The sequence below is a fragment of the Gavialis gangeticus genome, unplaced genomic scaffold (assembly GCF_001723915.1).
Source record: "Gavialis gangeticus isolate Ggan-Ray unplaced genomic scaffold, GavGan_comp1, whole genome shotgun sequence".
NCBI lineage: Eukaryota > Metazoa > Chordata > Crocodylia > Gavialidae > Gavialis > Gavialis gangeticus.
This window is the reverse complement of record NW_017729028.1, coordinates 38,437,193-38,451,488: the sequence shown is the minus strand read 5'-3', so window position 1 is coordinate 38,451,488 and position 14,296 is coordinate 38,437,193. Positions and strand designations below refer to the sequence as shown.

The 14,296-nt window shown below is 43.5% G+C and overlaps 1 protein-coding gene across 2 annotated transcripts in view; it reads left to right on the top strand.

The window, feature by feature from the left end:
* The window catches only part of RCAN2 (regulator of calcineurin 2), a 235,858-nt gene that overhangs the window by 117,529 nt on the left and 104,033 nt on the right, over positions 1-14,296 (top strand). Inside the window, exon 1 of one of the 2 annotated variants that reach the window (XM_019520978.1) lies at positions 7,972-8,305. The exons of the other annotated variant lie outside the window; for it this stretch is intronic. Coding sequence (XP_019376523.1) covers positions 8,219-8,305 — 87 coding nt within the window. The 5' untranslated portion in view covers positions 7,972-8,218. Of the gene's footprint in view, positions 1-7,971; positions 8,306-14,296 lie in introns of those variants that run through there. 2 annotated transcript variants of the gene reach the window in all.

Sequence of the window (14,296 nt, the reverse complement as noted above, 5' to 3'; positions counted from 1 at the left end):
AATCATCATTGCAGATGATTTTAGGATCAACTGAGGTTTTTTTTTCCTTGGTCAACCTATCCCAAATGCCCAAGCCAAGTAATTATACGCCATATATTTCTAAAAGAAGTTTCAAAAGGTTCTCATGATTATTTAAGAGCAGAAATGGAACTGAGAGGCCCTTTCTTTGCCATTATTTGATTTTTTTTTTCCATCATTGAATCAACAATTCAGTGAAACTTCAGACAGAGGGACAATCTTGTGTAGCAAAGACTGATTGAATAGTAGTTGTTGAAGATATAGCTGCTGCTTATTCATTGTGAAATTCCTGTTAATATTTTCTGGCTTGAAAACATTTGGATTTGATATACAATTTATCTAGTTAGCATTGCTGAAGAATTTCAGAGTTGCTTTATTTTGTCTTTTTTATTGATGATCTTCCTGTTGAAGTAACCAGCCTCTGGAAATTCATGGTGTTTTGATAATACTTCAAAACCGACAGCAAAAGGAGTCCCATGCAGATGGCTTTTTCCAGGGACTAATTTGTTATTGTCTTAGCCATTGACTGTGTTCTTGGAAAATTGATTAATGAGCTTGGATCAGAGGCTTTACAGTCTAGAGAAAAGGTCATATCCTAAGAGTTAGAACCCATGTATAATGCTATAAAAAGAGGCGTAACTGAATAATTCTGCATGGAACATTCCCTGGCCTTTGTATTTGGGAGTTAAAAGAAGGGCAGTGCGATGTTGTTTAAGGCCAGATTAAACCCATCTGTTAGAGGGATGTCTTCCCAGAGTGGCTCCTACTGGCCGTGACCAGTTGTTTCAGTCACTCATGCTATAGTATTTTTAATATTTGATTTTGGACTTCTGGGAGGAAAGAAATGGATCACTTTAGTTCCACTTCTTTTGAGGTAGCAAAGTCTTCATTCAGGTCAGTAAAATGCATGTAATTCACACACACTGTTCCACCCTTCTGTGGCTTGTGCTTGTGCTTGTGCTGAGCCTCACTCTGTCCCCAGTTTCTGACTCCTTTTTTCAGGACAGCGACCAGCAGTCTGCTCCACTGGTGTCTTGTCAGGGCTTCTCCATGACCTGTACATCTTGACTCTGCCTAGCGTCTGTCTAGCCCTTTCCACAGGAAGGCAAGTATAGCATATTTCTGTCCTGCCTTCACTTCCCCCACCTCATCTTTCTTTAAGTCCTGACACGTCCTCAGCAGGTCTTCCCATCTGAGAAAAAACAGAACTATCAGGTTCTGCTTAAGCCAGAATGGCGGATGTGGCCGGACTCTATTTCCCAGCAGCCCCTGCCCACATCACTACAGCTGGTTTCCATTAGGACCCCATGAGTAGTGGGCCTGTGACAGCATAGGGCCAGGGTTTCCATGGAAACTGGCCCCAGCAGTGCTGGCAAGGCGCGCAGCTGGGGATGGAGCTGCTTCGGGCAGGGGGTGTGCAGGCAATGGAGAGTAGCTCTGCCCCAGCTCTGGACCACACTGTCACCACCACAAGATCCCAGCCCTGGCCCTGGAGTAGCTCCTTGTCCAGCCATGTGCCCTGCCAGCACTGCTGGGGCTGGTGCCCATGGAAACCCTGGTCCCATGCTGTCACGGACCCTGCTGTTCCTAGGATCTTCATGGAAACTAGCCACAGCATTGCAGGCAGGGGCTGCTTGGAAATGGAGTCCACTGCGGGTCTGATCTGGTCCTTGGGCCAGACTTTGCCAACCCCTGGTTTATGCCTTTCACAGTGGTTTATTGACTCTGCCAGCCAAGAAGTGGCATGAAGGATTCTTCTGAATCACCCAAATTAGTTACCATTCTCTGCCTGCTTCATGACAGTATGTGAGTGGTGGTTCTCAGTAATGGATCTATGACAAATCCCTTTGCGGTTAAAATCGGAGTTGAGCAAGGCTACGTCATTGCTCCAAAACTCTTCTCAAAGTTCTTTGCTGCAGTGCTACAACTGACCACCAACAAGCTTCCAGCCAGCATGGAGCTAAACTACCAAATGGATGGTAAGCTGTTTAACCTCAGCCAATTTCGAGTCAAAACCAAGACCGTTCTGACCTCAATCATTGAGCTCTAGTATGCTGATGATGCTGTAGTGTGTATGTGTTCACTCAGAAGCAGACACTCGGGCAACTGTTGATGTCTTTAATGAGGCATACAAGAAAATGGGACTGATGCTTAACATTCAGAAGACTAAGGTCCTCCACCAACAAGCTCCTAATGAGTAAGTTCCCAGCTCCCGTAATCCAGATCCACGGTGAGACTCTTTCTTAAATATTTTTAAAATTTAAATACCTTGGAAACTATTTCTTGCAGAAGGCTGACATCTACAAAGAAATCCGACATCGCCTCATATGTGCAAGTGCAACCTTTTAGCACCTGAAGAAATGGGTGTTTCAAGATCGAAACATCAAATCTGGAACCAAGCTCCTGGTTAATCAAGCAGTTGTGATCCCCACTTTGCTGTACAGAGCTGAGACGTGGACAACACACAAGAGGCATCTAAAGTTGCTGGAGAAGTATCATCAGTGCTGCCTGTGGAAGATCCTCTAAATCCAGTAGGAAGACAGATGCACCAACATTAGCATTGTTTTGCAAGTAAACACCATGAATATAGAGGCTATGATCACTCAACATCAACTTCGTTGGGCCGGCCATGTCATCCAGATGTCTGACTTCAGACTGCTGAAGCAAGTTTTATTCTCCCAGTTCAGCTAAGTCAAGAGGAGGGCAAAGAAAGCACTTCAGGGACATCCTCAAGGCCAACTTTAAAAAATGCGACATCAATGTCAACGTGTGGAAAGCTGTTGCTCAGGACCATCTCAAATGGAGGAAGAGTTTGCTGCAGAGATCTCAGTACTTTGAAACATCACAATGACAACAGGAGAAGGAAAAGTAAGATTGGCAGAAACAGCACGTCACAAACCAAGTCAAGAATTCAGTGCCACCAACCTCATACAAGCACGTCCGAGTGCAGTTAAGCCTGTCGATCCCGGATAAGCTTCATCAGCCATCTTCAGACAAATAAATAAGATAATCATGGAAGATAATCATCCTGGACTACAAGGGATTGCCGAAGGTTTATATACACCATAACACCATGCTTTTAGTATGGCAGAGGCTCAGGAGTGGTTAAAATATGCATTTGTGGGAATCAAGGAGACTTCCATAAACACACTGGATTCCTTAGGACCAATTTCTGATCCTAAGAAACATAGTGAATGTCTAAGGAGTCAGTTAAATATCCTTGAGTATCCTTACACAACATAGAAAAGTTAAGAACCTGAGAACAAAGTTTGCTTTTGCTCACCTCTTAACAATATATCACTTATTACCAGACAAATTCAGTTCATTGCGTGTGTCATTGTCTATAATGCATGCAAAGTCTTTTTTTCTCTTTGCCCTCTAAGGGATGAAATATTTTTTATGTTTGATTTTCGAACTTCATCAAAGAAAGTAACAGATCACATTTCCAATAGACTTTTCCTAAACTCTCCTTCACTGTTGTAGCTCTTCTTTTACTTACTACTGAGGCACTTCCTTTACATCTCTAAAGGGGCAGGGCCTCCTAGTTTATTTCATTCCTTTAAAGGGCCTTTCTCCTTCTTCCTTGTAGTAGAGACTGAAAGGAGCCCCATTACATTAGTGTCTGTCTATATCAGTATATTTTTTATGATGGTCAAAGCAAGAAATATTTATAGAAAACTGTGATTAATCAAATATTTTCATTTGGGAAGGGGCTGGGAGAAATGAAGGAGGAGTTCATTTCTCGTGGTCTTAGAGACTGGTATAAGATCTCTTTGTAGAAATGCACAGAAGGACCTCCTTTGTCTCCTTCAGGTCCTGTCTTAAAACTCTGCTTTGCCATGATGAGGGTTAGGCAGATAATGCAGCATCTAATACCTGTCACACTGGAAAGATTATCTCATTTTTGTCTTGTAATTCCTGTTCTGTATGTCTGTACCCAGCCATTCCCTTGTGACTTGGGGTGGGTACAGACGTTACATGCTTTAAGCGTGCAGAAAGCGCTTTACAGCCATAACAGAGCGGACATTCAAAGCACAAAGTGCTTTAAAATGGCGGATCCCACTGTAACCCTGGATGGATGCCATCCCAGGCAGCATCGTGCAGGGCAGCTCTAGCCTTTGGCAGGACTCCTGTGCCCTGCCCAGGCACTATCCTGGCCCCGCCCCCTCAGCTGCTACGGTCCAAGTCGATGACAGCCTCTGATCCCAGCCCCACATGCAGCTGGGGCGAGGTTTCTGTTCCTCTAGGCACCCCAAGGGGGGGAGGGAGAGAGGGCTGCAAGAGAAGGGCTCCAGGGTCTCCTCCCCACCACAGCAGCCCTGCCCAGGTCTGCCTGGCTGGGGCTGCTGCAGGGAAAGGACTCCACAGCAACCCCATCCAGAGCTGGGGCTGCTGCAGGAACACAGATCCTGGAGCCCTTCCCTTGCATCATCCCTGACTGGGTCACACCACAGTTGCTGGCTGCAGCTGTCAAGAAGTTGAGGGGGTGTGGGTGAACCTGGTTCATCTCTCCCAGACCCCAGCCAGCAAGCTGTGGAGGAGCCTTTATGGCAGGGGGGGATCCATTCCCCCACAGTTGTTAGCTGGTGGTGGGGCAGGGCTGGGGAGAGTGGCTGCCCTGGCAACTCCTTTCCCCCTTGTCCCCCCAGACAGAGAGCATCTGTTTGGTTGAATTGTAAGTGGTATCAGGAGAAGAAGGACAGTAATGGTTGAAAGATGTCCTATTGCTAAAACCACCACCTCTTAACTCTTCCTTTACTTCTGTGGAGGCTTTTTCCACATGGAGCATCTGACTTCAGATGCTTTTACCCAGGTCCTGGTCTGACTTTGCAGGGAAGGTGACCTCCGTGTCCTTGCTAAAGACAGTCAGGTAGAATAGTGCTTTTGGCATGAGAGTTGCCTGCTGGTTCCTTCAGGAAACAGGTAAGGGATCTTTAGGAGGAGGTGGTTAGGTTGAGGAGCATCTATGAAGATGAAGACTTGGTTGACATGGTGCGTAAAGGGACCTCTATGATCCTGGAAGAGAACCAGAGAAGACATTGGCGAAGTGTGCTCAGAAGGGTGGAAGCTGTCTGCTCATCACCTCTGGCAGCAGAGTGCTCTACCTTTGAGCCCCCAACCTTAAGGTGAAGAAAAGACACAAATCTTTGGTATCAAAGGAGAAGGAGCATGCTCTTACTAGTGGAAGAAGTGAAGCTGTAGACCCCAAAGGCTGAGAGATTCATGAGCAGCACTCTCAAAAGGAAACAAGGGGCAGGGGTGGCAATTGATGACTCCATTCTCGGGGCCCAGATGTATCCATCTGCTCATCTGGCATCATATCTTGGGTGGTCTGCTGCCAGTCAGGACCCCAAATCTTAGAGAACAAAAATGCATGTGTTCCAGATGGAAGACTTTTTTTTTGAATGTCTGTGTGTTAAGGTGAAAGGGACAGATAGTAAGGTTGATGACGTGGGCATCTACTACAGACCACCAAACTAGGAGATGGACCGGGCTTTTTAAAATAACTCTGAAACATAAAAATCACATGATGCATAAATAAAGTGGGATCTGCTGAGAGGCTAAATTGAAAGTGCACAGGTAGTCTATCAAGTTTCTGGATTGTGTTAGGGACAACTTCTGGCACAGATGGTGGATAAAACTGAGTAGGAGGAAGAATTTTCTCATTTTGCCACTTACTAATAGGAAGGAATTGGTTGAGAATTTGAAAGTGAGAGACAACTTGGATGACAGTAATCATCGTAAAGTAATTGCATTCTTCAGGACCCAGAAAGATACTGGAGCATACCATTAAAAATGTACATGCAAACATCTAGAGGGTAACAAGGTGAGAAGTTACAGACAACATACCTTTGTCAAGGACAAGTCATTCCTAACCAACCTGATTTCCTTCTGTATCAAGCTACCGTATGTAGTTTGCCTTGACTTAGCACGGCTTTTGACATGGTCTCCAATGACATTCTCGTGAGAGGTAAGGAGATAGTGTAGATGAGACTACTAAAAATGGAGGTGTGACTAGTTGGAAAATTGTGCTAAAATGGTATTTGTGAATGAATGACTCAATGTCAGGCAGAGATAAAGTATTGAAGTGGGGTTCTCTGCAGGTCTGTCTTTGGTGTGGTACTGTTGAATATCTCCATTAATAACTTGGCACAGGGCTAGCCAAATGGTGGTCTGTAACGGCCTCTAAGGAGTTCACCTGTGCCCCCCGGGTCTCGGTCTGGGTGCCGCCCCACACCAATCCAGCTACTGCTGCCTCTGAACTGTCCAGCTCCCTCTTCCTTCATCTGCTGCCTGCCGCTGCCCCTGCCCCTGGAAGTAGTGCAATGTTGTCTGCGGGACCAAGGGAGCCTGTGGCCAGGAACTGGGAGAGATCCAGGAACCCCAGCACACCTCCCCTCTTGCCTGCTCCTGGTTGATCATCTTTCAGGTCTCGTGCTTCCCCACTTACCTCAGGGCTTTGGTCTCCATCCCCTGGCAAACCTACTTTAAAGCCTCACTAGGCTAGCAAGCCTGTCTGCAAAGATGCTCTTCCTTCTCTTTGTCAGGTAGATTCCATCTCTTCCCAGAAATCCTTCCTCTTGGAAGAACATCCCATGGTCAAAGAAGCCAAATCCCTGCTGGTGACACCACCTGTGCAGCCAGATGTTGATCTGCAGGATGCACCTGCCCCTGCCCAGACCCTTTCCCTTGACCGGAAGGATCAACGAGAACACAACATGAGCCCCAGACCCCCTCACCCTTGCACCCAGAGCCATATAGTCACTCTTGCTACTCTCAGGGTCAATGATAGCAGTATCATTGGTGCCCAAATGGATGAGCAGCATGGGGCCAGAGGGCCGGATGAGCCTTGGTAGTCCTTCTGTGACATATCAGATCCGGGCTGTAGCAGTCTGCCTGTGGCAGCACAGAGCTCAAAACAGGCTGCAAAACCTGTCTGAGAAGCAGGGTAAATACCTGCTGCAGCTAGACAGCAAAGACTGCAGTGTAGAAACACCTTATTCTGTCTGTGAACCTGGTTGTTAAGAGATCAATAGTTTTTAGGATTAAAACAAAAACTATTAAAATTAAGCAGATGCACCAACAATGAAAGTTATTCCTGGATCACGAGATATGAAACATTACCTTTCCTTTGATATAAAAACCTTGGGAACGAAGATTGACTTGAAATATTCTTACGAGCCATGGGACCAGCTATGCGATGTATTTTTAGCTGTATATCAATAAACTGTTAAAGTATATGTAGACTAGATATGTGGCACGGGTAAATGACTTAGCTCCACTGGGGTCAGTGGATCTAAATCAATTTAGATCTGCCAAAAATCTGTCCATTCATGTTTAGAAACACCTTCAAGGACAGGGGGGATAGTAGTCGCTCAACTCGGAGTCCTAGTGTGAAGTCTCCTGTTGGTTATTCTGTGAACGCAAACCAACTTCTAATTCACAAAAAAGCTAACCCAGTATCCTGCACAGTATACCTAGTTTAGTCACTGCTGTCTGTGTCTTGAGCTGTGCTGATTGCTTCCTGCAAGGTCATTGAACCACCCAGCGTCTGATGGGTCGAGCTCTGTAGCTCTGCTCAGGCAAAACCTGCTGCTGTTAAAATCTGCATCAGTATAGTAGCAAAAACCAAATAGCAACAAACAAACCTTTGGCTTCAACCCTTTAAATTTTTTAACACAAAGTAAATAACGCCAGCTCACCCCAAACTGTCAGATTCCAAATACAGAATTAATTTACATGCAGAGCGGGAGCTCGCGGTGTTGGGAGATCTTTTCTTTCCAACAGAAGCACTCAGCTGAAACAACAGCTATGACTCAGTTGCCAGCAAATGCTGCCTGAATTGATTTAGTCTGAGTTCAGATTTAGCACATAATCATGTTCAATTTGATCCAGTGTGCTGCCTGGAGATAAAAGGGTTGAAAAAATAGATTTAGCTTATGTCAGTCTTGGTGGTGATGTCATGGCCACGAGAGGCAGGATAGTGCTGTTAGTATGCTGTGCCAGCTCTGTTGGTGGGTGTGTGCAGCGAAGGCAAGGAACAACTCCGTTAAGTGCAGAGAGCTTGTGTCAGAGGCTTACAGTTGTCGTCAGCACTGAGAGCAGAATTTGGGACTCTTCAAAAGCAATACTGAATCAGAAATTTCCCAGTCATTCATAACTCTGAAGCTGCCTAACTCTTTGTGTGCAAGAGGGGGGGATGCCAGCCCGTAGCATGGACTGTGATGTCTCCACTCTGGTTGCCTGTGGGGTGGATGTGGAGATTTTTACCAATCAAGAGGTTAAGGTATGCACCTGCAATCCTTTTGTTACAAATGCTTCTCATAAAAGCCTTGACAGCAATAGGAATTGGTATGTAGCAGTTTAAAACAAGAAGGCAGATGAAATCCTGCTGCACTAGTAAATACATATGCAGTGCATGAATATCAGCATTGCAAGAAATGAGAGGGTAATGATTGCTTTCCAGTCTGCTTTGATACGCTGACAGCGCAGCCTTTTGTTTACTATTCAACGGTAAAAGAAATGTTATATAACACAAGTCTGTGCATGTTTCATCTTGGTAACAGAAATGACTCATTCTTAATTTCTCAAAGATGTGTTTATTCCAGTGTCACTTTTGTAGATGTGAGTTATAATAGGTATCAATTGCTGCTTGACAATTCAGACACAGGAACAATACATTAGTTTAGGGCTTAGCTTTGCTATATCTTTCTCAGGTGATTTTTTTTTCCAGGTTTTTGCAGCCTTTATGCTACTTGCCTTTAAAGTCAAATCTAGCATTGGGTATTTTTAAAGGATTAAAATTTTGTAGCAAGTATTTTTACTATATCTGCAATGTAAGTATATATAAAAAGTTAGATGTCATATGTACAGTATGAATGACTTGAAGACAATATACGTCTTAATATGCAGTGCTTATCTTCTTTGATTTCCTGCAGCAGTTGTCTAATTGTCACTGGTAATAGCTCATTGATGAAACCAGTTCTTTTCCAGTTTTGTTATATTACAATAAAAAGAACCCCAACAAAGTAACATTTCAAAAGACTCATTTTAAATATGTCTTTCACAAATCATTTCAAAGAGCTTGAAGACATAATGCAGTGAGATTCAGCAGTTTATTTAAAGGGCACAGATACAGTCAACCAAATGTATTGTACTGTCCTACAGTTTTGGAAGAATGCAGGAGGAAAAAGGGAAGGCTCTGCTAATTTGGGCCAGATTGTGAAGTCTTTCTTCCATTTATGCCCATGAATAGTCCTCTGAAGTCAGGGGCACTATTTGTGTGACTAACTGATCATTTCCGAACAGATTGTGTTTTTTCATTTGATGCTTTATTTTTCTGTAAAAGTGTGTTCATATGATATCATATATAAATTGCACAACTGCTTATGATTTACCAGTAGGAGGCCCTTTAATTTAAGAAACCAGTCTTTTAATGCAAAAGCCTTAATGCAGTTTGTGAATGGATTCAGCTATCTAGTTGCTGGTTCATGGCTGTCTGAATGACAACACTCCTGTCAGCACTGTGACATGTTTTTTGTAGTTGAAGGGGTGCAATATGTTGGTAAATGTTTGATTGTGCTCATGTTGCTTCACCTAAAATATAGTAGATTTGACATTTAGAGTCTTAACTGTATTCACGGGGGATGGGTTCAGAGAAATTCAGACTTTTATGCTGAATGCAGATTGTGCATTAAAGGTACTTTGTACTATAGTAATGATAACAGTCAATAGAAAGACTCCAGTTGACTTCAACCAGAATTGGATCATGTCCATTTTGAACAGCAGCATCCTGGAGGAATGACTGAGGAATGTGGGGAAAAAAAGGGAGCAAAAGGTTTACAGCAGCATTAAAGAAAGAAATTGGCACATGGCTCCACAATTTCATACCACACTGATTAAGGGATGGTATTGTGCATCAGACTGGTTAAACTTGCTGTTAGCTTACATTACAACTTCTTTAATTCAAATTTCGGAACAAATTATTGGGAAGAACGACTAGGCATTCTGTATTGCAGACTGCATTGTAGTGTAGAGACATCCAAGGTAGCTAAAACTAGCTGGCTCAGATACAGGAAGTAGTGTAGCTGCAGCAGCAGGGAGCGGAGCTTAGCTTGATATACCCTTGCTTCTTGGCAGGGTGATTTGGCCGCCACTGAGTTCCATGCTGCTGCAGCTAGACTATCTCCAGCACCTGACCTAGCCAGCTACTAATACATTACACTGCAGTCTGCATGGTAAGAATAGCCATTGTTAATGATTCAACATTCCCGAGACATAAGGGTGGAGAAAGCTATTACTGTTGGTGTCTCGTCCTCCAAGGAAACTTCAAGCAAAAACGAGAAAGATAGTTTTCTAAAGTCTGTTATGGAAGGAGCTCAGACATTATGGTGATGGACAGACAGTAATATAAAACCCTGTAGTTGATGGATAGATGGTTAGGACTTGAAATAAAATGGGGAAAAAAATGATTTTTGGAGGGAGGTAGGCATGAGGCTCAAACCAAAACAGCCAAGTGAGGTTCCCCAACCTTTGCAGGTCAACTCTGAGGCATCAGGAGATTGGAAACTGAAGATCTGCGTTCATATACAGGCAGTCCTTGACTTACAACGTTTCGAGTTACAACTTTTTGCACTTACAATGCTTAAAAATTGACACCGTTTTAACTTTATGACGTCAATTTCGACTTTACAACGCTTGATCTGATGCGACGCCACACCAGCGAACAAGTTTGCTGTGTCACTCATCTCCCTGGAGAACATCTGTCCAAACTTCCTTGGACACTTTCTTTAAGAAAGCTAACAAGACTCTAGAAAAACCTGCTGCCAGGACTCCTGAGAAGACTCCAGCCAAGAGTCCTTCAAAAAGTCCAACCAAGAGCCCTTCAAAAAGTCCAGCAAAGTCACCTCAAAGAAGTCCTTCCAAATCAGTATGATTGCTATTTAGAATATAAATACAATAATGTAGCTCTATTACTCATCTATAACTGATTCAGTACAAAATTCTGGGGTATTTTTGGTGAAAATAGGGTATTGGGCCTTGGTTCAGGAACCAATCCCCCATTTCTAACATTGTTTCTTATGAGAAAATTGGTTCTGAGTTGCATCGTTTCGACTTAAGACACAGTTTTCAGGAACCAATTGTGTCGTAAGTCTGAGGACTGCCTGTACTCTAAGGTATTGCATTCTAATACATTATAGCTGTACTGTGGGCATGCCTCTTCCTTCACATCCGAGAGACATTATCTCAGTAATAATGAGGAAGTACTAATGGGTGACAATTTTCTTATGTGTATGGTATATTGTAGGTCACTAGGATTCTCAATATGGGCTAAGAATCCTTTAGGAATAATTTTTCTGTTCCAGTGAAGAAAACTTGAGCCTCAAGATTTCTATTGCTGCAATGGCCCCACTCAGTTTATTTCATTTACATCTAGTTAAAGAGATTAAATGAAGCTCTGGAGAAAACTGTGAACTATACTAAGCTATCCAATCACAGGTTTCAGTCTCCTGTTCCCTGTGAGTTGCTCGTTAGAATAATAAGTGGCAGTTCAGAGAACAGGTAAAACCAGAACAAACATCATCATGTACCTTAGAACAGAATCATTGAATCGTAGAAAATGAGAGTTGGAAGGGACCTCAGGAGGTCACATCTAGTCCAACCCCCTGCTGAAAGCAGGACCATCCCCAACTAGATCATCCCAGCCAAGGCTTTGTCCAGCTGGGTCTTAAAAACCTCCAAGGATGGAGCTTCCACCACCTCTCTGGGCAGCTTGTTCCAGTGTTTTAATACCCTGCTTGTGAGAAGGTTTTTCCTAATGCTTTTCCTGGACTTCCAAGGGAGGTGGTGCTTTCCCCTACCTTGGAGGTGTTCAAGAAGAGATTAGACAAGCACTCTTTACTGCCTAGAGCAGGGGGTCAGACTCAATGATTTACGAGGTCCCTTCCAAACCCAGAAGTCTATGAAATCTATCTATAATATCTAATCTAATCTTCTCTTGCTACAACTTGAGACCATTGCTCCTTGCTCTGTGATCAGTCACCACTGAGAACAGTTCAGTTCCATCCTATTTGGACCCCCCCCCCCACCTTCAGATAGTTGGAGGCTGCTATTAAATCTCCTCTCAGCCTTCTCTTCTCCAGACTAAATAAGTCCAGTTTCCTCAGCCTCTCCTCAGAAGTCATATGATCCAGCTTTCTAACTATTTTCCTTGCTCTCTGCTGGACTCTCTCCAATTTGTCCAATTTGGGCAGTGGGGGGCCCAAAACTGGACACAATACTCCAGATGCAGCCTCACCAGTGCTGAATGGAGGGGAATAATCACTTTGATTTGCTGTCAGTGCTCTTACTAATGCAGCCCAGCATGCCATTGGTCTTCTTGGCAACAAGGGCACACTGTTGGCTCATAGTCAGCTTATAGTCCACTGTAAACCCCCAGGTCCTTTTCCAAAGAGCTGCTGCCCAGCTAGTCAGCCCCCAGCCTGTCCTGGTGCATGGGATTGCTCTGTCCTAAGTGCAGGACTTTGCACTTCTCCTTACTGAACCTCATAAGATTTCTCTTGGCCCTGTCCTCCAATTTGTCTAGGTTTCTCTGAATCCTGACCTTATGCTAAATAGATGTGTTTAGATATAAACAATAGGTGCCTGAAAGATGGTCAAGATTATTTGACAAAAGAGAGAAATGCAAATCTTTGTATGGGAAAGTTAGCTTGCAAAGTTATAGAGTTCAGTAATGCAATTAGAATCTTGCTTCATTTTAATGCACTCAGTTTGTCATTTTGTTGTAATGTTTGTTACAAAAAGAAGTAATGTGGCTGTTAATGAAATCTTGCTGATTTTCTGTTGAAGTTTGAACCTACATTGAATCAATGAAAGAGTAAAACCAATGTTTTTTATATTTATATTTGAGATATTCTTAGATTGCAACCTTGTTAGGTCAGGAACTGGTTTTTTTTCAGTGCCTACTGTAATGAAGTGCAATCTCTGATTGGAGCCTCTAGACACTACTGAAATATAAATAATAATAAATATTAATGATATAGGATGAGGAACGTCTTTCTTCTACTGCAGATATAGTATAGTCTGTCTCATGGAAGGTATCTTAGCGACCAGAAAAAGCTCTGCAGTTTATAAATTGTTAATATGCACAAAGGGCTATACTGCAGATTTACCCCATTCTGTACAGAGGGAGGAGATGGAGAGAGGCCATGTAGCAGTAGGGCTGTCCGAAATTTTGACAGGTGTTTCATTTTGAACCTGTTTCAGCATGTTTCAAGCTCCCGGCGGTGGGAGGCAAGGGAAAGCTAGGGCTGCGCTCCGAGCGGCTCCACCAGCCGCATGGAGCTCAGCCCAGCAGCGGGAGAGTCAGTGGCGGAGCCGCTCCGAGTGCAGGCCTGGCTCCGAGTGCAGCCCTGGGCAGTGGCTCTCCCCAGCCTCCCACTGCCAGGCTCAGCTTCGTGGGGCTGTGGAGCCTCCCGCCACTGGGCTGTGCTCAACACAGCTGCACTCAGAGCCTAACACCATCTTCAGAAGCCTATGGTATTCAAGAACTGTGATAGAAGCTGGCACTTGAGACTTGCATGACGACAGCTTTGAGATGTTTCTTTTCTCCCTACCTCAATTTCTAAAATGAGCCAATTCACAGGGATGCTGTGTAAAGTGCGCAGTGTTTTAGAAAAGAATATTACTACTGCTCATCTGAGTAGTGCCAGTTCCAAACCTTCAAAAAAAAATCACCAGTTCAGCCCCCTTCCCAAATTATGAGTAGCTTAAACGTGAGATTTAGAAAAAAGAAAAAAATGCATTGGGTTTTCTGGGTTTTTTTTGACACTTTAGAGTACATGCTTTCAAATTATTTGAATACTACCTTGGGGACTCCTGTTGTTTTAATCAAATCAGACATGTTCACATAAATCACATGATTCCCAGAGTTGGGGCTTTAAGGAAAACACCAAATAACATGAGAATTGCAATAAAATCAAGCAAGATGAAAACATCATTTTTAATCTCTCTAGAATGCTTTCATACTTGATATAAAAAGGTTTTTTTTGCAAAAATCTAGTTGGTTTAATAAAAGATATCACCTCTACCATGAGTTCTGATTCCTTTATACTTGATGGGTGTTTTGCCGTTGACAGCACTGTTAGAAACTAGGTAGAAAAATAATTGCTGTATTGAAATAATCTGTGAAATTGCACTGGTACAACAGTTCAGTTTGAGGAAATCTATATATGCTTGTTGATGGTTATTCTTGCATATTACTTGATCAAGTAGATTA